The sequence below is a fragment of the Dipodomys merriami genome, unplaced genomic scaffold, assembly GCF_024711535.1.
Source record: "Dipodomys merriami isolate MVZ:Mamm:240054 unplaced genomic scaffold, mDipMer1.0.p SCAF_158, whole genome shotgun sequence".
NCBI classification, from domain to species: domain Eukaryota; kingdom Metazoa; phylum Chordata; class Mammalia; order Rodentia; family Heteromyidae; genus Dipodomys; species Dipodomys merriami.
The window spans coordinates 1878185-1900939 of NW_027202915.1; the positions used below are offsets into that span (position 1 = coordinate 1878185).

The 22755-nt window shown below is 57.4% G+C and overlaps 1 protein-coding gene across 1 annotated transcript in view; it reads left to right on the top strand.

Annotated features, from left to right (window-relative positions):
• The first annotated feature begins 796 nt into the window (after window positions 1-796).
• The window catches only part of Itpkb (inositol-trisphosphate 3-kinase B), a 64481-nt gene continuing 42522 nt past the window's right edge, over window positions 797-22755 (top strand). The window contains exon 1 of the mRNA XM_070023222.1: window positions 797-2047. Coding sequence (XP_069879323.1) covers window positions 812-2047 — 1236 coding nt within the window. The 5' untranslated portion in view covers window positions 797-811. The remainder of the gene's footprint in view (window positions 2048-22755) is intronic.

Sequence of the window (22755 nt, forward strand, 5' to 3'; positions counted from 1 at the left end):
ACGGGCTGCACACACGCACACACACGCACACACACGCACACGGGCTGCACACGCGCACACACACGCACAGGGCTGCACACGCGCACAGGGCTGCACACGCGCACTGGGCTGCACACGCGCACAGGGCTGCACACGCGCACAGGGCTGCACACACACGCACAGGGCTGCACACGCGCACACGAGCTGCACACAGGCTGCACACGCGCGCACACGCACAAGAGCTGCACACACGTACACGGGCTGCACACGCGCACACGGGCTGCACACGCGCATACACACGCACACGAGCTGCACACGCGCACACGGGCTGCACACGCGCACACGGGCTGCACACGCGCATACACATGCACACGGGCTGCACACGCGCGCACACACGCACACGCGCACGCGGGCTGCACACCCGTAGACGTGCACCCGGGCTGCACACACGCAGACTGCACGGGGCGTGCACACGCGTACAGACGCGCACCCGGGCTGCACACACGCGTGCGCACACATCGCTGTGGGGCCACGGCAGGGGCCGACCGCTCAGCCTCCCGGGCGTGGGGCGGGGAGCCGGCGCCCGGGGAAGGCGGCGCCGGCCGAGGGTCCCGGGGCGTCCCCGAGGGCGGAGCCGGGCGGAGGCGGGCGCCCGGCCCGCAGGCCGGTCCTGACGCCTCTCCCTCCTTGTGTCTTCACAGCGCGCCGCGGCCGTTCATGGAGCTCCGGACGGGGCCCGCGCGCGCGGCGCCCCCGGCCGGCCCGGGCCCCGCTCCGCCCCGGGCGGCCTGAGGCGGGCGGCGGGCGGCGGGCGGCGCCGCGCCCCACTACTATGGCCGTGTGCTGCTGCGCGCTCAGCAGCCTGGTGGTCATGAACAGCGCGGACCAGGGCCAGGGCGGCGGCCCGGGGCCCGGCGCCCGCGCCGCCGCCCCGCCGCCCGCCGGCCCCGGGACAGGCTCCGCGTTCCTCTTCCCCCCCGGCCCGGCGCGGCCGCCCGGGGAGCCCTCGAGCCCCGCGGGCTGGCGCGGCGCCCGGCGCAGGCCGAGAGGCCCGGGCTGGGCCGGCGGCGCGCGGGGCGACCCGCCGCCGCCGGGGGCCGAGGAGGCCCGGCGGAAGCTGCGGGTGCTGCAGCGCGAGCTGCAGCACGTGCGGGTGGGCCGCGCCGTGGGCCTGTTCGAGGCGCACATCCAGGCAGGCCGGGCGCGCTCGCCCTCGCCGAGCCCGCTCCGCAGCCGCAGCCAGCCCCCCGGCCGCGGCCCGGAGCCCGGCGCCCCCGCCGAGGAGCGGAGGACCCGGTCCTGGGGCGAGCCGTGCCCGGAGGCCCCGACGGCAGGCCCGGGGCCGCAGGGGCCCACGGCCCCCGCGGGAGGACGGGGCCCCCGCGCGCCCTCCCTGGACCGGGGCGGAGCGGGCTGGACAGTGGCCGGCGGAGAGGCCGCGAACCCGCAGAGCCCCGCGCCGTCCGAGGCCCCGAGCCGGCCCAGGCCGCGGGAGGACGCGGGCGCCGCCCGTCCCGGGAAGGCCGGCAGCGGAGCCCCGGCCCCCGGCCTGCTCGGGGGCAGCGAGGCGGTGGCCGCGGGAAGCCCTTGTGGCAGGATGCCCGAGCCTCTGCCCTGCCGGGCCGCAGCGGACCCTGTGCGGCGGCCACCCCCGTGCCTTCCCGCGCCGCCTCTGAGCCCCGGGACTGCGCTGGGCCCCGCGGAGGACACTGGCCCGGCCCGGACGTGCGGCACAGGGCCGAGTGCGGACACTTGGGAAAGCCCTGCGTGTGACAGAGAGGCCGGGGACCCGGACACGACGTCCCCCAGAGACAGCGGCGGCCTCCCTGCCATCCCCGCCGTCATCATCACCGACCTGGGCGCCCAGGAGGACGGCGCCTTGGAGGAGCCCCAGGGGAGCCCCCGCGGCAGCCTGCCCCTGAGGAAGCTGTCCTCTTCCTCTGCCTCCTCCACCGGCTTCTCCTCCTCCTATGAGGACTCAGAGGAGGACATCTCCAGTGACCCCGAACGCACCCTGGACCCCAACGCAGCCTTCCTGCACACCCTGGACCAGCAGAAGCCCAGAGTGGTAAGTGGGGTCCTCGGGTTTTGTGGAATCCATGCTGCTATCAGCAGACCATGACTGCTCCAGTCTACCCCACCCCCAGTTTTCTTGCTTTCCACTGCGTTGTGGAGACTTGAGCAGGGCTCTGTGGAAGGCACAGCTCCCAGCATGTTCTCCGGCGTGTGCGTGTGTGCTGTGGCGCTGAGGTTCTGATCATACCCTCTGTAGTGGGGACAGTAGTGTGGTTTTAAAGGCACTCCCTACGGGATACCCTCTCCCTGGGAATATGAGTGTCACGCGGAACTTCCCGGTGAGTCCCCACAGTGAGCAGAGCTGCCTGATCGAGTGAAACACTTAAGCTGGGATTCGTTCAGGCTGACAAAGATGTCATCAAACTAACCTGGCCTTTCCTAGTAGGCCAGACGGGCGGGTGGTGATGGGAGGACAGGCCTGGCCCTGAAGATGCATTTGTGGTAGTCCATGAGAGAGCAGCCACAGGGCCTCGGTAGGGCTGGCCAGGACACGGCCGAATCCTGTGGTCAGTGTAACTGAGGTACAGCTTGATGTGTGAACTGAAGTGAAAACGATGCTGTAAGCCACGTGGTTTCCTTGGTAACAGTGTTGTTTGAAGTTGAATTGCCTGCAGCGGGCACCTTGGAGGTGACTCCTAAGGGGTACGCACCAGCAGGTCCCCTGCAGGTGTGTTTTCTAGTGCGTCTGTAGGCCTGTCTGTGTGGTGGATCATCATGGCCTGCTTGCTGTCTCAGGGGTCTGCTCCTTTCAGAAGAACATAAGACATGAAGTTTCTACCCAGTCTGGCCTTTCTCTTGGCCGAGTGTGGGGATTCCTTGCTCCCAGTATGAGGGCTTGCGCTGCCCGGAGGTGGCCTGTGGTAGTAGCCTTGGGATTTGGGCTTGGCTGACGTGGTCCACAGCACCTCAGTAACTTCCTCCTCCACAGATGAGGGCTTTGGGTGGCTGCTCGGCACCCTTTGTTCAGGGTTTTGGACTCCCAAAGCATGTTTCTCTCCTGCTTCAGCTTCAGAAATCTGAGTTCTTTTCTGGGAACTCTGGTTTCCGCTGGTGGTCTGGACCCAAGGATGAACTTGGTGTCAGGACAGAGCGCAGGCCCCCTGCACCTGTAGAGAGGCAGAGGAAAGCGCCCTGTGGCCAGGTGCCGCCCCTGCCCCCCAGCAGTCGAGGGCCCAGAGAATGAGGACAGCTGTGCGCCGCTCTTCGCTGCCCTTGCTTCTGGAACCCTGAAGCTTGGCTGCATGTCTGCGGCGCTGCAACTTGTTCTCCACCTTCCCGTTTGCCCTTTCTTGTGGTGGATCAGCAGCTCTCATTGGCTGGTTATCAAAACAGTTTGTATAGCCTGATGTTGGAAATGAGGTCTTGTCTGCAAATACACTGAAGATGAGATACACGATGACAGCTGATTTTTTTTTCCATTTGCTAGAGAGATTCCAAGTGGGAACCCAGAAGGGTAAGTGATGCTTTCAAGCCAGGTGAGACGTTGAGAGGAAGCAGTGAGGCTACCGTCATCTACCTCCCACCTGTAAATAGAGTTTTAGATGCCCACAATGTAGAACTAGGGGGAAAAAAACCTCTCACTGTCTGTCTGTCTGTCTGTCTGTCTGTCTGTCTAGGGGTAGGTAGCCAACTGGAAATTATGGCAGATAGAGGCTTTCGAGCTGTGGCTGCGGGCTTCTACCGTAAACAGACTTTTCTTGAATTGTGACGCTGGAGTTTACTTGTGAACGTGTGAACAGGTGTTCTTCTCTTTGGGTCACAAAGCACTTCTTGCTCAAGACCCACACTTTGTCTGCAAAAGGGCCAGACCCGGATGGATGGGCCCCTCAGGGCTTCTCGGTGTGCCATGGATTAAAGCTGAGCCCCCGTTCTCTGAGTTCTTCCTGAACCAGGTTGCTTTTGTCTATAACACTGCGGCATGGGCACGGCACGGCTCTGCCGCCGAGCACGCACATGCTCACTCTCAGGTGCGGCAGAGCCGGCGGTGTCCAGGGCCCCCGGTGGTATGTCCCATGTTCCTCTAAAGAATGGCTTTGTGTGATGCTGTGTGCCCCAGCCAGTGTGGCGGGAGGTCTCCCACAGGATCAGACTCACAGCTTGCTCAGCTGTGATGGTGCCACATGCCTGCCTACAGTGAGTGGCTTACATTTGGACGCGTGGACACTCTTCTGTGAGATTGAGTAATATGCCAAACTCGGGTGGTGTTCTCTCTCTTTCTAGACAAGGCAGATTCCCTCAGTTCTCCATGTTCCTCTGCTGGTCTACTTAGGAAGACCTGGGCCTCAGGAGGAAAGTACCTAGCTTGTATCGATTTTTCCAAAATTGTGCTATCAATTATATGTACACAAACAAAGCTGAGCACTGTAGCTCAAGCCTATAATCCTAGCTACTCAGGAGTGTGAGATCAGGAAGACCAACGTTCAAGGTCAGTCCTGGCAGAAAAGTGTGTGCGACTCCATCTCCAAAATAACAAGTCAAGGCTGGATGCTTGGGTTCAAGTGGTAGAGCCAGTTCAAAGACTGTCAAAGAAAATGAAAGTATTTGTCCACCATAAAATCCTTTCACATAAATAAGAAGCAAAACTGAGGTTGATTGTCAACATCGCTTGTCATGCAAATATTTAGGCTTTGCCGGAAGACTGCTGGACAGTTACCCAGCCTTTCGACTTACAAGAAAGCCTAATAAAGTAATGCTGCTTTCAGAGGCTGGGTTCACAGTTGCCATAAACCATCCTCAGAATGAGCCAAGAAGTCTACCTGCTACTGCGTTGCTTTTCTGATCTTGTTGGCACAGTTGTGAAATGTCGTGACAGATTAGATTAGTTTTATGTAGTTTATTTCTATTCCTAGGAGCGTTGATAACATTGCTTAGGCTTATTTTGTCAGGTGTCAACTTCAGCTTAGTTACTGAAAGAAAAAATTTTGAAGGATTTTGTACATAGTGGGGAAGTCTTAAGACTTCGGATAGTCAACAAGTGATTCACAATTAGCTCAGGAATTGTTCGCTTTAACCTGTGTTGACAGGACAGGAGACTGTGGCCTTGGATCCTGTGATGTGCTCTCAATCCCGACAAGTGTGAGCCTTACAAGGAAATTTCCCCCCTTACTAGGTAGAATTGGCATTGCGATTCAGGAGGAGTTCATTGCTTACAAAAGCACCCACTGAACGCTTCCACCATAGGGAAAGTCCCCTGGAGTGCCAGCTATTTCTTGGGGATTTTACACGACCAGTTGCCAGAGTGTCTCTTGGCTATCCATCGTTCACTGAACAGTGGAGGGTCACCTTGGAGACCTGGGGAAAGCGACCCTCTTGTTCTCTGCATTTCTCCCCATGTGCTCCTCCGTCTCAGGCCTGGTACTTCTCTGTGTGCAGTTTTGGAACTGGGGATTGTTTGAAGGCTCTATGAGACCTGGACGAAGAGCAGGTAGCAGAAGTGCCTGTTGTGTTCAAGTCTCAAGGGAAGAGGACAAGCGCGACCCCTGTTTGTAGAGTTTGTGTGCTGGGCTCAGGACAGACCCCAAGGCGGGGCTCCAGGCTCTGTGTCCTGAGGGCTGGATTCAGATAGTCATTTCATCCAACATTCCCAACTTGTCTGGTATGTTTCTCAACAGTTCTATGAAGAGTGCACTGTTAGAGGGCTGGAAGTATGGCTCAAGTGGTAGAGCAGCCCAGCAAGCATGGGTATCCTGAGTTCACGCTCTAGTACCACCAAGGAGGAAAAGAGTTCAGTGCTGGAAATCTGATCTTCTCCCTTTGATGAGTTTCACTTGGACCTTTTATTGCCTTGATAGCACGCAACAGAAACCCATCCAACAAAAGTCAGAGCACTACGTGTTTATATGCTGTCAAGGTTTTGATTCTCTTGTTTCACATTTCACATCAGCTGCTATGCTTTGTAACTAACCAGGGCTGGGGACACATCTCTGTTAGAACACTCGTGTAACACCTGTGAAGCCCTGGGTTTGTTTCTAGCAGTCTAAAATAGAATGTTTTATAAGGAATGAAAATAAGAGCACCGGGTGATGAGGTAGAATGAACCTGTGCACTTGTTATTTCTTGGGAGAGGGGGGCTAGATACTGTTTATCTCCCCATCTATGAGAATGTAGAAAAACGGCGCAGGGAGCCGGGCAGTCTGGCTAGTGTGGCTGGGGAGTGCATCCATAGTCCACTCTCTGTGAGCCTGGTGGCCTTGCGTTTTATTTTATAATCAGGTTCCGTGTGGAAAGGGAAAATGAAATGATCCAGACCCGCAGCTCCTCTGATGGGCGACAGGACCAGGGCGCACCTGTCCCAGCAGTGACGCACGATGCAAGGCTGGGCCCTTCCTCCCTGGTACCCTGCCTTTCTCAGTCAAGTTGGTCCCGGTGCATCCTGGGAGGGGACAGCTTAGATGTTTTGCCCTTGGCCTTTGGGCATTGATAGAAGTTTCTTTCATTACCTCTTCTGAGGGGTTGTCTATACTCAACCTCCTCCTACCCTCATCCATTTAAGCAGAATGAATAAATCCATTGTACTGTTTTCCAAGAAGCAGCTGTGATACGTTTTCTATTACCAGTGCTTAACATTTGCCTTCGCTGTGGGGTGTGTTCAGCTTGCGTTAGCAGGCCGAGTGGGGTTCCCTGATGCCTGGCGGTGCAGCCTACACTCCACTCAACCTGCCATCTCTGTAATTACTGCTGCAACTAGAGCTGGGGCAGGGCCCAACCCGGCCGGGGGACCCGGACCATTACGAGAGAGGTCACTTCCCCCCACAGTTCCCAGCAAGTGTTTTTCCAATTTCACCAACATTCTTTCCAGGCTCAGCTCAATTTGTTTTCCTCTTCACTATGGCAATTGATGACTAGGTTGTAAAACGTATAATTGGGCAGGATCTCCTGCTGAGTGCCCCAGTGGGTAGGAGCCCTGTTTGTCTACTCTCCTGCTTATGCACACAAGTGTAATATTTTCTTTATACACGTCGGTGATTGAAGCTGTAGGTTCGGTGAGACCCGCCTCCGCGCGGTGGGGCAGGGGAGGGGTGGGGCGGGACTCCTGTAATCCTTATCACACCTGAATCTGTGAGCAGGAAACTGGAAAGGCCGAGTCCACCAGAGATAAACAGTTTAATCTCCTGACAATGTCAAGTGGAAAATCCAACCAACTGCCAGGAGTCTGAGCAACGGCTGGGAGATTTTGTCAGGGCCAAATAATCCCAAGAAGCAGATTACTGAGTGGAGGGCGGGGAAGCTGGGGGCCGGGAGGTGGGGTGGGCGCAGGTGGGGTTTGTGAAGCCTTAACTAAGAAGCCCTTGGAGATGCAGCTTGCTGGTGTGGGTGCTTTAGGAGCATTATTATTGGTGTTTTAGTCTTGATGGGGCCCTGAGGCCTTCAGCGTATTCACCCTCAATCGTGCAGGACACCCCCGTTCTGGAACTTAAGTCGGTGACCCTAAGTGTCACACTAGTGGCCCTGGGCTGGGCAGCTGGCCTCTTTGGGCTTGGTGTCCTCATCTGTGGAGAGGGCAGGCGGCTAGCCCTCCACCTCCCGGGTCTTCACAGAGCGCTGCGTGGGAGAGCCAGCTCCTCCTGCCTGCGTTAGTTTTCATCACAAAACTATGATGTTCCTTTGGAAGTTTTCTCACCACGAGTTGCACCAGGGCACTAGGTCAGAAATAAGCTGTCTGCCCGGCACAGGCGGCTCAGGCCTGTACTCCTAGCTACTCGGGAGGCTGAGATCTGAGGATTGTGGTTTGCAACCAGCCTGGGCAGGAAAGTCCACGAGACTCTTCACTCCAGTTAATTGCTAAATGCTGGAAGTGGAGCTGTGGCTCAAGTGGTGGAGTACTGGCCTTGAGCAGAAGAGCCGAGGAAGCGCATCCAGGCAGGCCCTGAGTTCAAGTCCCCAAACTGACGCATACATAAATAAGTAAAAAATAAATAAATGAAGACAGAAAGCAGAACTAAGCTACACAAGCCTTCTGCCATGGCCGAGCCAGCTCTGACACGGGTGCGCGCGTGCACACTGGGCAGCAGGGAGGAGAGGGGCAGGCGTCTCCTTGTCTCGGGACCCTGGGGATGCCTCCTCCACCTGAGTGGCCTCCCTGGCCAGCGTGACCCTGAAAGCACACCGGTGGTGTGAGAGGCTCACGGCTTGAGCCCACGGGGGTCTGCGTGCCCCTCTCCTGGGAGGAACAGGAGGCTGCGCGCTGCTTGGGAGTTGAAGTATGGTATTGGGCACTGATTTCCCACCTGCCTCCTGCTGGGCCTCTCAGCTGGGTCCTGGAAAGGGAAGAAAAGGTTTCAGCCAAGTCTTCAGTTTTTAACATTAAACAAATCTGTGCTGAGTGCCCCTGGCCTGGCCCCAGGATAGGTCTAGAAACTCAGGGACTGGGTCTCCCTTGCAGTGGCTCTTCTTGCTGAGATGTGCAAGTTGCATCCCACAGAGGGCACCTGTGTGGCATTGGTGCAAGAAGATGCCGGTTGTTCCAAAGGCGAAGGGCCTGTCAGCAGGCACAGGGCGTTGGCAAAGCTCAGGGAGCCGTGGATCACTGCCGGGCAGGACACTCATCTAGTCCACATGTGGTGAGACGTAGAAGGCCACCGCACCCGCGGCAGAACTGGAGTAGATGAGTTGGGGAGTGAGCAGTGCTAAGGAGGCAGCCTGGGTTACGGGCCTGGGAGACATGCTCCTGCCGCCAGACGCGGTCGAGAAACAGGACTGTTTAAAGACTTCTGGCTTTGGGAGGCAACCTTGCCCACCCCAGGGACCTCAGACCCTACACAGACTGACGCCCAGCGCCTAGCATGCACATGCGCACGCGTGTGCACACACACACACACACTCACACTCCATCATCCAGGGCTGCTGCTGACAAGGTACTTCTCAGCCTGAGCCTGTCTGCCTACCTTGCACTCAAGCTCCGCCTCAGACTCCCAAACCTCCCTCTCTTCCGCAGCCTCCAGCGGGAGGCTCTTGCCCCAGCTGCTGTGAAATGACGGGAGTCAGTGTGGCTCGGGGACCAGGCCGAGGATAAAGGAGCGGCTCTTCCCTTCTCTCCTCTGGACCTGGAGCTTTCCTGAGGCCTGTCTACCCTGTGAGCTGCGTTCCAGACCTTTTGCTTTGGTTTGTCTTTTCCCATAGCGTCTTTTGTTTTTGCCCAGGTCTGGCCTAGGTCCTGAATCCTCTTATCTCCGCTTCCTGAGTCACTGGGGACCACAGGCCTGTGCTGCTCTGCCCAGCACTCAGTAGAGCTTTGAAGTGGGTCTCCAACTTGCTTCCACCGAGCATCCTGCCTGGCCATCCTAAGTGCCGCAGGCGCCCGGGGCGGGGAGGCCGGGGCAGCAGAACGTTTCTTCCCGAAGCCCTTGGTGGCAGGAAAGTCCTCTTTTTGTTACCAAGGCTCTGAGCGTGAAAAAGTTTCCAAAACAGTCCGCTGTTGGCACAGGGTGACAGGCCTCCTTTTATTCTGTTTTCGAGGTGAAAACTGGCAGAGGTCTGCTGGGCACGGAAGGCCCAGCGCTTGGCCAGGGAGGCTCGTCCCCTGCCCCCACCCCTTCTGCCCGCTTTCTGGTGCATCTTGTGGTGGAGGAGGTGCGCTGGAGACCCAGTGTTGCTGTGTAGCCCGGGCTTGCCTCGAACTCAAAAGCCTCCTGCCTCTGCTTTCTGAGTGCTGGGATTATAGGTGTGTACCACCATGCCTGGCACATGGGGTATCCTTTCGTTATTTGTAGCTTCTGAGGGGAAATGACTGGGATGGGACTCGTGTGTTTGTGTGTGTGCACACACGTGTGTGCACGTATGCCACTCTGGCACCGGCAGCGCCTGTGGACGAGGAGGCCTTCCTGAGAGGGCTGCCGTGGCAGGGGCCCTGGGGTCTGTGCAGCCCACTTTGCCCGCCCTGGCCGTGTTGGCCCTGTCTTTACGGGTCTCCCAGGGCAGGTCTTTGCCAGTGTAGAGACACCGGGCTGATGGGACGTAAGGAAAGCCTGGAGGAGTGGCTGGATGGAGCCCGCCAGGCCCAGGCGGCCGGCTCGGCGCTAGGCAGCCTTGCAGGGACACTTAGTGGAGATGCACTGCGCCCGAGCAGCCTAGACTGGCAGCGCATGGCCCGGGCACCCCTGCCTGCCACCCCAGCCCTTCTCTGCTGTGCAGGGGATGCAGGGGAGGGGGGTCCTCTGCCCGATGGACTGCGGTGTTTGTGCTTGGAGTTCCCTCTTTCCCGCCCCGTGGCAGGCCACTTCAGGCCTGTAGACCCTGACATGCTGCTGGGGGACTGCGCCCTCTGGAGTGCTACGTCTGCAGGGCTTGAAGGGCCTCCGGGAGGCAGGAGGAGGAGGCGCAGGGACCTCACAGGCAGACTGTGGCCAGTGTGCTAGACAGATGCTCCCTTCCTGCCCGGCTGGAAAGGTACACAGGACCGTGATTAGTTTTGATTTCCAGCAACAGCCATATGGAGCAGCGTCTGAGGTGCTGTTTACCTTGTGATATCATACTATATATTAAAAATCAGCACCCCCTGCCCCCAGCTGGCTAACGCAGAGGAGCCGTACCTAGTCCCGCTGGGCTGGGTGTGACCAGAGCCAGCGCACCTGCGGGGAGGAGGTCCGCCACGCCCCCCGGGCCTCGGGAGGTCCCGCAGGTCCGCCTGGCATCCTTCCCTTGGCATCGGGGCCTAGATTTTCTGGTCTGTCACCATCGGCCCCCAGGGCCACAGCCTGTGGGGGCTACGGTGGTGGAGAGCCCGTGGGCCACGCGGGCCACGCCAGCCAGCCGGGAGGACTGGGGGCACCGAAGGCTCTGGGTGGCCCGAGGCTGGGCCTTGTTCTGTGAGAGGCCTGGGCCTGCCCAGGGGATGGGCAGAGTCCTGGGCTCCATCCCACGCCTCGAGAGGTGAGGGCTGGTCACCGCTTCAGACACTGGCCCAGGGGGAGATGGTGTGTCTGGAAGCTGTCTGTCCCCGGCGGCCCTCACAGAGGTGGAACTAAAAAGAGACTCTTCCTTCTAAGAGAATGCACGTTTGCCCAGACACGGGGACCAATGGAGGCCTCTGTAGCAGCAGTACTTTTCTGGAGCTGCTCTACAGTCCTCAGGCTGGACTCTTCAGGCTAAAGGGCAGGGAAGTTCCAGCCCCAGGGTGCGGGGCGTCCACGGGGGGGGGGCGGGGTGCACAGCCTGTCACCCGCGTTTTCCCAGGGAGCTCTCGCAGAATGGGCCGAGTCCCAGCAGATAGGAGCCAGTTCTGCACGCGCCAGGGGCCTCCCGGCCTTGGCACGGCCGCGCCCACCGGACCCTGCACACACGCCCAGGCATCGGGAGCTGGTGGCCCAGGCTCCCATCCGTAGACCCCGCACAGGAAGACAAACCTGCACGCCAACTGAACTGAGCTACCCCACGTCCACAGGCCTCTCCCTGTCAGGAAACTTGGGTGATAAGAGGGAGGGGTTGCCAGGCCTTCCTGATGGGCGGTCTCGGGGTCACCGTCTCCAGGGGCCACTGCCCCTGGAGCCACAGAGTATTCTCCACGTAAGTGGGACCCCCATGGAGCATTGCATGGACTGCGTGGGCAGAGAGTGGCTGGGCTGGGGCAGGCCCAGGGCTCAGGGACTCCTGACCGGCCTGGCTGCCCCCTCTGCTGGGCATCCCTCAGGTTGGATTGGCGGTAGATAGGCTGTCACTTCCAGGAGGCACGCCTGTTACCTCCAGCTGTTGGAAGTAAAGCTGGTGTGACCGTCATCCCCACAAGCACAGCTCTGGGTTGGACGTGCCCCCGGTGTGTATTGACTTCATTTTATTTTTAAGTCGTCATGAGGCCTGAACTTGGCCTGGGCGCTGTCCCTCAGCTCCTAGCTCAAGGCTAACACCCTACCACTTGAGCCACAGCGACACTCACTTTCAGCCTTCTTGGAGCTTAGTTGGAGGGAGGAGTCTCACTTGGTACACTTTAGTTTTAGGCTCTCTGACTGGTATTCAGGGATTGAACTCGGAACCCCTCAGGCAAGATTCTACCATCGAACCCAGCCTTTAACATAAAGCTGCTCTGACTCAGTGCTCCCTAACAGCCCATCCCGGCACATGTGGGTTTATGCGCTTCTTTGCTATCCCTCCCCATGAAGGATCTGGCTTTCGACCAGAGTAGGAGGTGCGGGAGAGTGGGCAGAGCATCCGAAGGCCCAGCCTGGGGAGAGGGTGAGGGGGTCTGGTCCGGCTCTCCACATCCTCCGTCCCTCAGGAGCCAGTCTTAGAGGGAGCTGCGGTGTGCGGCAGCCCGGACGGCGGCTGGCCCAGGCACCATCACTCCCACGGCTCCAAGGACCCCGCCCAGCCCCGGGCGACTCAGGTGCTGTATTTAGGGAACATTGTCCAGAGGATTGGTGGGCCTGAAAAGAAAAAGAAAAACAAATGAATGCACAGTGTCCCTTCACCCCTTGCCTCTGCTTTCCTCTGGGCTTCTCGGAAAGAAATCAGCAGAGGAGAAGGAAAGGCCCGGATAGCCCCGCACCCTGTGGTCCCGAGCCTGCTGGCTCCTCGCTTCCCGGGACCTGTGCGTGTCTTCAGGAAGAATATTCCCCTGCACGTCTTTTGAAGGAGACCTGAGTCTGGGGACCAGAATGGGGCTCGTGGGACAGGAGCACTGACCTTCCACGCTTCCCCACTGCCCAGAATTGTCCAGCATACCCGTGGTCAGCTGATGGCCTAAGACCAGTGATGGAGTAGAGTCAGCCGTTGGGTTCTGATTCTTCTTCTTGTTCAATGTGTATCTTAAGGATTCATTTGAGATGCTGGTTTGAAGTTGCTCAATAGAGTTGGTTACATTCCTGATTCAGATCAAGATGTGCTGTTCGCGCTTGGTCTTTGAATCCATCATGCATAAAATGCCTGTGGTCATTTTCTGTTTTGATTCCCATCACTCCTCCGGGATAACATCTTCGTTGTAAAGTTTATTTGCTCTGAACTTGCATTCTTCCAGGATGGTTGTGTGTGTTTGTCTCCTGGTGTATTCTAAGAGTTCCTGTACTTGAATTAGTGCTTTGCAATAGTGGGCTTTGTAATCAGCAGAGGTCCTACAGAGCAGAATGCAGGCGTTTGTGTTTCTGGTACCTGGCAGAGGGTTTGGCCTGCTCCCTGTTGCCAGCAAGCTCTGCGGGCAGGCGGGGAGGGACACAGGCAGAGGTGAAGGTTAGGCGGCCTTCATTTCACTAGAGGAGACCATGGCAATACTTGACATCTGTCAGGTGTCCATGCTGTAGCTGGAGAGAGGTCACGTGAGGTGGCATGCGTGACGTCCCAATCATCAAGAGTCAGGCTGTGACTCAGACAGGCCCCTGTGGAGCAGGCTTTCCAGCCGTGGCACCCGGCTGCGTTTTGCTGTGGGAGTTTCTGTGCACTGAGGGTGCTGAGCGCTGTCCGGCCCAGAAGCGCCCTCCACAGCTGTGACACCAAGGCTGCTCACCCATCATCCAACAACGCAGGGGGCCCAGACAGGAGGTCTGCCCGAGGGCAGCCTGGGCCCCACCCACAGGGAGACCAGGGGTGTCTCCTGAGGGGCCATGCCTGGGCCGGAGCGTGCCCTTACTGCTGCTCTCCCAGCCCTCCCGGATGGGTGAGAGCGGTGCGTGTCTGCAGGGTCCAGGACAGAGGAGGTCAGTGCTCCAGGCGCAGAACACGAGGGTCGCTCTCAGAGATGGTGCTGTCGCATCCACCTGGTCAAGGGTGGGGAAGATGATTGAAAACAGAAGGCCTCCCGGGTGCCGGAGCACGCACGCAGGCGTGGCTGGCGAGTCTGCTGACTCCTCTTCCTCCCCTCAGGCAGCAAGCCAGGTTCTCAGTAGCAGTTATCATTCTCACGTCAAGTCTTGTACAATAGTCAGGATCAGTTAGTAGTATCAACCCCAGGAGCCTGGACTCCACCTGCCCTGCTGGCTCTAGGAAGATGCTGCTCACGGTAGAGGCCGAGGAATGGACGGACGATAAGTCACACGTCCAGTCTGCTTGCGTTCGATCAACAAGCAAGTGTCCAGTCCCACCTTTGGGGCCCAGTGTGGGGGTCGAGTGTGGTGAACGCACGAGGCCTTGTCTCCCCAGAGCCTGCGTGTCTCGTAAGGAGAGAACACTGGACCGTCAAGTGTCCAAAGATTCGTCTGGATCACGTCTAGGCCTCGTTTCTGTGTGCGTGAGGACCGTGGAGTGGGAGAGGGGAAGTTCTGAAGATGAGCGCTGTCTGCGCGTGGTGCCGCGTCTGGCGCAGGGCGGAGGGTCGCGTTGCTCAGGACACGGGCAGGCAGCTCACGGTTAACGTGGGAGGAGGTAGAAATGGCATCCCTGGGAATTGCCAGTTGAGTAGATGTGCCAGCAGTGGTGCCACAATGGTTCTAGGACACCTAAACAAACCCCTCTTGGAGCAAGGCGCCTTCCCTTTCGAGAAGCAACTCCAGCCCCAGGCTCTGGGATGAGAAGATAGGGAGCCAGCTACAGCCAGTCTAAAACGGGATGAGACCGGAAATGGGGAGGGCACCCCGACACAGGGCACCGAGGTCTTAGAAAACAGATAAAAATAGCCGTTGCTTGCCACTTCCCTTCCCACGAAGCGTCTGCTCCTGACCTGAGCTGTTTCTCCCATGATGTGTGGTGGACAGTGAGCCTGCCGGCGTCCACTCGAAGGGATACTGAGGCAGGCAGTCTGGCCCTCGGGGAGGGCCAGGCCCAGTGCTTCCTCCCTTCTGGGGCTTCCTCAGAGCCGGTGTGTGTGTGTGGCGTGTTAGTGAATGTGTGTGGATACACACGTGAGGAGTTGGTGTGTAGGTGTGCATTGCATGCTGTGTGGGTTTGCAGGTGTCTGTGTGTGTGTCTGGTATGGACTTGTGGAGCAGCTGCTGTGTGTGCATGCATGTGTGCAGGGGCAGGGGCATGGCTGTATCCGCACATGTGTCCCAGAGCCGTGGAGGCTGTGGGTGAGATGAGAGCACACCAACCTGGTTTGCTGACAGCCGGCTGCTCGTGTGGTGTTTGTCTTCTCCCTCCTCGCTCGCTTCTCCTTCCCTCTCCTCCCTCCTCCCTCCTCCCTCCTCCCTCCTCTAGCAGACACCCTGGATTCCGGATGCTGCTTCTGTGGCTCTCTGGTGTTTTCATACCTTGGCCTGTATGGTTTATTTCTCAGAGGGAGCCTCGACTCACAGAGGACAGGACCAGGGAATGGGGTGGGGGTGGGGGCGTGGAAAGCCTCCCCGGCGCTGGGGACAGGGACAGGCAGTGTGTGCAGATAGGTGTGTAGTGGCCTGCTCAGAGACAAGCCGGTGTGTGGGCCGCAGGCTGGGGTGCAGGCCCCCCCCCAGCCCAGCTCCCTCCTCCCAGTAAGTGCTCCGTGCTCCCTTTGTTTTCTCGGAAGCCTGGGGTGGGTCTGCGCTGGGAGCCGGCCGGGGAGGGGGATGCTGGGCCTTCTTCTTCAGTCTGGCTTAGGGGCCCCTTGTGGATGCACCACGCCCTGTGCCGTGGGGCCCCGTTTCTGTGGGACAGGAAGGCGGCTCCGCCCCTCCTCCCCTGAGCTGAGGTCTCCGGAAGGCGCAGGTGCTATATATAAAACCACCACCATGACCTCAGTCCTGAGAAGTTTCCACCCTCACGGGCCTTGCTGTGTGCTGTGGGGAGGAGACTTCCTGGAGCCCCTCTCCTGCGGCTTGGGGGGCCCCGGGGAGGCCTGGTACAGAGGTGCCCTGAAAACTGCCTGCTTCCTTCTGGCGAGCTCCCCGGCTGTGTGGGGCTGCCCGGAGCCAGCCCTGCCTGGGGCTGCCCGGCTGCGTGGGACTGCCCGGAGCCAGCCCTGCGTGGGGCTCCCCGGCTGCGTGGGGCTGCCCGGAGCCAGACCTGCGTGAGGTGCCCGGAGCCAGCCCGCCGCACTCTGCGGGAGCAGGGTGTGGACAGTGCTCCCAAGGAATGCCACCCTCCATGTGTCACCTCCTTGACAACACCGAAGCCTCCCGGCCCCTGCCTTCCCAACCACCTCTGCCCCAGGGGCGCTCTGGCGTCCGGGAGCGGCCTGGCCTCCCCACCTGGGACCCGCAGGCCGCGCATCCATCCCTGGAACTGACATCTGGCAGACATCTCAGGCAGACACAGCAGGCGCAGAGGGGGAGAGAGGGAGAGGACAGGCCAGAAATGTTCTGGAAGCCTGGGCAGGGTGTTAGCCTGGCTTTTACAGAGATGAAGTTTCATTTCCCTCCTGCTTGGGAGCACAGGGCCTCGTGGGTGAGCCGGCGGAGCCCGGCGGGCACTGGGTTTATCTGCGCCCTTCTGGTGTCATTAGTATTTCTCCCCCTGGGCATTCTGGGGTGAGGATGGTCACCCGGACCTCCAGCACACAAGGCAAGGCTTCCCTCGGGCCCTGGTGGGCGGGAGTGGTCAGCGGAGAAGGCTGCTGGCCCCCGGCCCCCCCCCGCCAGGAGCTCCAGTGTCAAAGGGCAAAGAAGCACCTGGCGGAGCGAGGAGGCGCTGCAGGCCATGCTCAGGCCTTCGCGACAAGGCGTCCTGCTGTCTGAACACCAGAAACATCTGCAGATGACGCGGCCCTGCTGATGTTCCCTTGTACCCGAAGCTTCCCCGTGGTCCCCCCATTCCTAGAAAGAAGCAGGGAGTGAGGAGAGGTCCTGGGGCGCACAGGTGCTCCCTAAAAGATCATGAGGATAGCCACTCTCCTCCAAACTTCTCAAGTCAGCGCCCGGAGGAGGTGGGGATGGAGGCGGAGGCGACAAGCGCGCCTGTGGCCGGCTGCTCCGTCCCGTGTCCAGGGGCGCTGTCCTGGTCCTGGGCTGGTGCTGGGCTGGGTCAGGACACGGGACACCAGGCTCAGAGCTCTGAGGGTTGTCTGGAAGCAGGTGACCCTGCTGCTCAGAGCTGGTTCACCCAGGGAATCAGCCGTAGAAGGCGGCCTGATGGGGAAGGGCCACCGTCCCCCGCAGTCTTGGGCATTCTGTGTCGGATGTGTGGTCTGGGCGCTAGCTCTGTGCTGCAGCTGAAGTCCTCGCAGCAGCAGCAGCAGCAGCAGCAGCAGCAGCAGCAGCAGCAGCGTGTGTCCCGCCGCCATGCTGCCCAGGCCCCCGCCACAGCCACTCTCAGAGGTCAGCCGCCTCCACCGCGTGACCCTCCACCCTCGCTCACATCTTCTCAGACTTAGTTTTGGATGATTCAATTCTCTCAACTAGTCCTTTACACCAGCAGGTTATTAAAACTCACTTGTCGTGTTAAAGTGAAAAGTAGCAGATTTTATGACCAAAAGGGTCACTTTAAAAGAACCTTGATTGCTATTATGAAGGTGATGGACAGGGCCCTCCCTACCTTTCCAGTGCCATCCTCTGTACATCACGCTTCCCCGGCCAGCGAGGCCGTCGGTGGCCAGGCCGGGGCCAGCTGTCCTCTCAGCCCACAGCATGGGGGGCAGGGCGCACCTCTGTGGTTGGCATGAATGCAGAGGTCCCTGCCCATAGCCAAGTGCCTGGCGGACATACCTGTGCTTGAAGCCATTCTCCAGCCGTCTGACATGCAGGAGAGCGGCACCCTGAGCGGCCTCCGGCCACCCACCCCGTAGGGCACTGTCGTGCGCAGATCCGGAAATAACAGCGCTGGTCGGAGGAGGCTTCGGAAGGCCCCCAGAGAACAGGCCGTGGTGAGGTCCGCGGCCCTGTGCGGCCTGCCGTGCCCCACACACACTCCGGAGCCCAGGACACACCAGGACCTTGCCTCCCCTGCGTTCTCCCCGAGGATGAGGTCCTGGCCGGGGTGGCCTGGGCCGTGGGGCTCCCTGCGGAGCCAGCTCCCTGCCTTCTAGGTGCAGCTGTGTGTAAGAGGAAGCGGGGCACGGTCACTGGGTGTCGGCTGAGTCCCAGGGTCCGCTGGGAACATGGAGGGAGAGGTGGCTCTTCCTGGTGGCTCCCAGCAGCCTCTCTGTCCTCTTGGACAGAACATGTTACATGCTTGGTTTTGATGCTTAGTGTTTACCCTTAAGAGTTTCTGGGAGGAGAATCAGGTGCACAAACAACTGCCATCCCTACCTTGCTCATTTTGGTTAGCCATAAAACCTTGAGCATTGCACAGTAAGGTGCTAATGAGAATCATTCCTAAATGACTTAATTCATTCTTAGCGTCATTCATTCACTTTCTGTACCAGGGCTTGAACGCAGGGCCTCAACTCTTGCCTTGCTTACTTGATTGTGGCTGGTACTCTACCACTTGAGCCATAGCTCTCTAGTCTGGTTAAGTGGAGATGGAGTTTCTAAGGCTTTTTTGCCTGGGCTGGCTTCAAATCTAGACCGTCCAGATCTCAGCCTCCCGAGTTGCGAGGCTTACTGGTGTAGACCACAGGTGCCTGGCTCAGCTTGGTCTTTTTTATAAATTAAATTTGTTTTCCATAGCTATAATCTGATCTACTTTTTTATCTCTTGATTTTATCATTTGTCCATTTCTCATTTTCTTTTTTTCCAGTATTGGGGTTTGTACTCAGGGCCTTGTGATTGCTAGGCGGGTTGAGCCACGTTTCCAGCTTTTGTTGCTTCGTGTGTGTGTGTGTGTGTGTGTGTGTGTGTGCGCGCGCGCATGTGTGCTGGTGCTGGGACTCAAACTCAGGGCCTAGGTGCTGTCTCTGAGTTTTTTTGTTCAGGTTTAGTTTCTACTACTTAAGCCAAAGCTCCATGTCTGGCTTTTTGGTGATTAGAGATAAGAGTCTCATGGACTTTCCTTCCCAGGCTGGCTTCAAACTGCAATCCTCAGATCTCAGCCTCCTGAGTAGCTAGGATTACAGATGCGCCACAGGTGCCCACTTTTGGTTGTTTTTTGAATAGGGCTCGTATGTGTGCCTGGGCCAGCCCTGGACCTCGATCCTCCTATTTTTACCTCTTTCATAATTAGTATGATAGGCACATCCCACCAGGCCCAGCTTAGTGTTTGTGAATGAGGTCTTTTGAACTTTTTGCCCGGGCTGTCCTCAAACAAACCTTCATTCTCCAGATCCCTGCTTCCTGAGCAGCTAGGATTACAGATAGGAGCCACTGTGCTTTGACATTTCACACTTTCTTTTTATTATTGACATAGATCATTTGCCTGTGGCTTAAATGAACACAGAATAATAACATCTCAGATTCATGGATTATCTCACTGAGACCTCATGTTCAATGGTGTGCAGTGAGCCCTAGGGTGAGCTGCACTCTGACCTCTGCCTCGCTGATGTCACCTACATTTACCACCAGTGGGCAGTTTCATCCTCGATGACAGATCGGCGGCGACGGGCTTGCTCCTCTCCGTTCAGTCACTTCCTTGGGAAATGTTCCTCTCTGGGGTAGTTCAGGGTCAGAGGGCAAGGGCAAGGCCAGGGGTGGCTTGCTTGCTTCCTTTTCCCACACTGCTCTCTGGGAAGGCCGGACAGTTTCAGGGCCACCTGCAGAGTGCGTTCTCCCTTTCTCCACAACCCCTGGGCTTTCTTTGTGGTTTGCCCGTGTCCAATTGTCCCTTAAAGTTTGAATTTGAAATTCTTCTGTTATCAAGAGCAGCTGGGCACGCTTCTTTGTGGGACGTTCTTTCAACGTACTCTTACAAGTTCCTGTCCCTCTGGGTGGAGGAGCCGCTGGCCGCAGGCTAGTGGGTTTTTTTTAATGGAGTAAGTTACAGGTTATGTTATTTACAGATGCATTCCATCCACTGCCTCACTTTGCAACAAAGCTTTGTTCCAAACTAGCCTAGTAGGTCCTTTTGGATTCCTTGTGAAATTGGTCTTAGTTAGCCTGGCCTGGACATGGAGACCAACTGGAGGCTGGTTTTTACTGACTTTTTTCCTCGGCAATCAGAAGCACTGAACTGTTTCCCACCTTGAGAAGACTAGGCTTCTCAGAAACTCCTTTTTGTGCCCCCAGAAGCAATTTGTCTGACAGCTGGTGTCTGGGTGCCACCTGGCTGGGTACATCCACCCACCTGAGCGAGTCCCTGGCCATCTGTACACCTCGGCTACAGAATCACACCGGACACGCCCAGGCCCAGAAAGCCAGACAGAGTGGCGCTGGAGCCTGCCCCCAATCCTTGTAATTAGAAGTGGAAACGGCGGTGTGAGCCCCTGTGGTTGGTGTCCTGCGCTCACAGGTCCCAACCAGCTTTAGAAGCTGATGTATAATTTGCTCTGCTCCCTGGAGTCCGTGCTGAGTTTTCTGGGTCTTATCTGTGATAATCCAGAAGCTGGACCAGATCAGAGTTGTTTTGTTTATTATTGTTGTTTTGCCAGTACCTGGACTTGAACTCAAAGCCCTGAGCTCTCAGTCAGCTTTTTTTGATCATGGCTTTTTGCTGTCTAGTTGGAGCTAAATACGAGTCTCAGAGACTGTTCTGCCCAGGCTGATTCTGAACCTTGATTCTCAGATCTCAGCTCTTGAGTAGCTAGGCTTATAGGCATGAGCCATCTGTATCCAGCTCAGATAAGAGTTTTTCATCTATTTGGGGTCTGGTATCATTTTAAAAAGCCATTGAAAGCTGGAACCCCTTTTCCTAGAGAAAGGCCATTTCACGGGCCGTTCAACCCTCCAGGAGCTTTGAAACTTGAATCCTGTCTCAACCTGGTTTTAGAACTCAAGACTTGTTGATCTGTGATGTTCCTTTCTACTTACAAAACTGACTTCTAGAAGGTTCCCAGCGGTGGAGCTGAGCCAAATGGTGGCCTCTTAGACTAACTTGTAGGAAACGACTGTTCAGTCCAGAGAGTTTCACGACCAGGTGTTTCCATGGATTACTTTGGCATTTGTTGCTTTTCAGAGTTCACTTTCGTGGTACCTTGTTCGTTTTAAGTTGTTTATGCCTCTGATGGGAACTATGCTGGAGTCCTCCTCGGTGTGGTGTGGGAATGGGCCCTGTGGTCTTTGACCTTTGCCTCCTGGGAAGGAGGCTCATCTGGTAACTCCCAGCAGCTCTTGGAACTCCACCTCTGCTTCCTGTCAAAGCCCTTCAGCAGCCTGGAACGAGGCGAGGAGGCTGGTGGGTTGATGTTTATGTGAGCCGAGGAGTGCTTGCGAGTTAGAAAGTGGGAGAAACATCTTTTCCAGCTTCTCCATGACTGCCTTCCTAGCACTCCAGGTTTGCTTATTTAAGTTGACTGCCTTCCCTAGCCCACTAGGCTTGCTTGTTTTAAGAGGCTTTGCTTCATTTCCCAGAGCCTGGTGTTTCTAATTCCTCAGATGACCTCTCTGTCTAACAGGGAAGTCCAAGGAGTGATTTCAGCCTCAATGATCCGCTCTCAGACGTCAGAAGAAAACGTGCAGTGTCAGCTGGTGTAGCTAGCCTTTAGCTGTGGAGGCCAGCCAACCTCTGGAATGGGGAGGAGGCAGTTGCAGTCAGGAGTCTTCCAGGTGAAGGCCAGAGATGGGAATATCTGTACACATGTAAAGGCATTTTGTATATTTTGGTTTAGCCCAAGAAGCCAGTTAGTTGGTTTGTTGTTGGGTGTGAGGCAGGAGAGGGGGGTCTCTGAGCCTCAACTCCAGTGTTATATTTCTGGAATCTCTTTTATCCTCCTGTCCACTAGATTTAAAAAACAAAGCAAAACAAAACGAAATTTTAGGATGATTTTCCAGTGTGAGAGACTGGCCTTGAGTATGAAGAGCCCGTAGGTTGCTGACCTTGAACTTCTTTTTAGACCTTTTTGGTCTCTCATAGTTGCTGATGTTCTTTTCATCTGCTCCCTGTCTTGGAATTCATCTCAAAACGTTTGGCCAAACAAGAGCAATGCTGTGGCTCTTTAAAGCTCATACTCTCAGTAACTTTCCTTGAGGAATTTGTTCTGAAGAGGCAGTAGAGAGTTTGTTTAGGCTGGGAAGGTGGCTCAGTGGTAGAGCGCTTGCCTTGCATGCCTGAGGCCCTGGGTTCGATTCCTCAGCACCACATAAGCAAAAAGAAAAAAGCCGGAAGTGGCACTGTGGCTCTAGTGGTAGAGTGCTTGCTTTGAGCTGAAGAGCTGAGGGACAGTGTCCAGGCCCAGAGTTCAGGCCCCACAAGCGGACCCCAAAAACAAAAAAACAAAGAGTTTGTTTAAACTCACGGGAAGCTAGGTGAAGGGCGGGTTTTCTCACCAGCTGTGAAGGTGGAGACCTGTTGCTCCTAGACAGGGCATGCTTTGGGGACCATCCCTCCTGGACTGTGTAAGTAGCTGATGAGCTCAGAAATGCCTGCGTCAGGTGCCAAAGGACCGGCTGTTTGACCCCAGGCCCCACCACCTTTCTTCCCTGTTGGATTTATCTGCAGGTGTTCACATCTTTCTGTTCATTGCCCACTCTGTTCATTGCCCACTGAGAAAGGGCCTCAACCCATTGACAGTGCTGTGGCTGCCTGTGCAGTCTGTGCAGTGGGGGTCTTCCCCAGTGACAGCTGTGGCTGCCTGTGCAGTCTGCAGTGGGGGGGTCTCATCCCCAGTGACAGCCGTGGCCGCCTGTGCAGTCTGCAGTGGGGGGTCTCATCCCCAGTGACAGCCGTGGCCGCCTGTGCAGTCTGTGCAGTGGGGGGGGGTCATCCCCAGTGACAGCCGTGGCCGCCTGTGCAGTCTGTGCAGTGGGGTCTCATCCCCAGTGACAGCCGTGGCCGCCTGTGCAGTCTGTGCAGTGGGGGGTCTCATCCCCAGTGACAGCCGTGGCCGCCTGTGCAGTCTGTGCAGTGGGGTCTCATCCCCAGTGACAGCCGTGGCCGCCTGTGCAGTCTGTGCAGTGGGGGGGG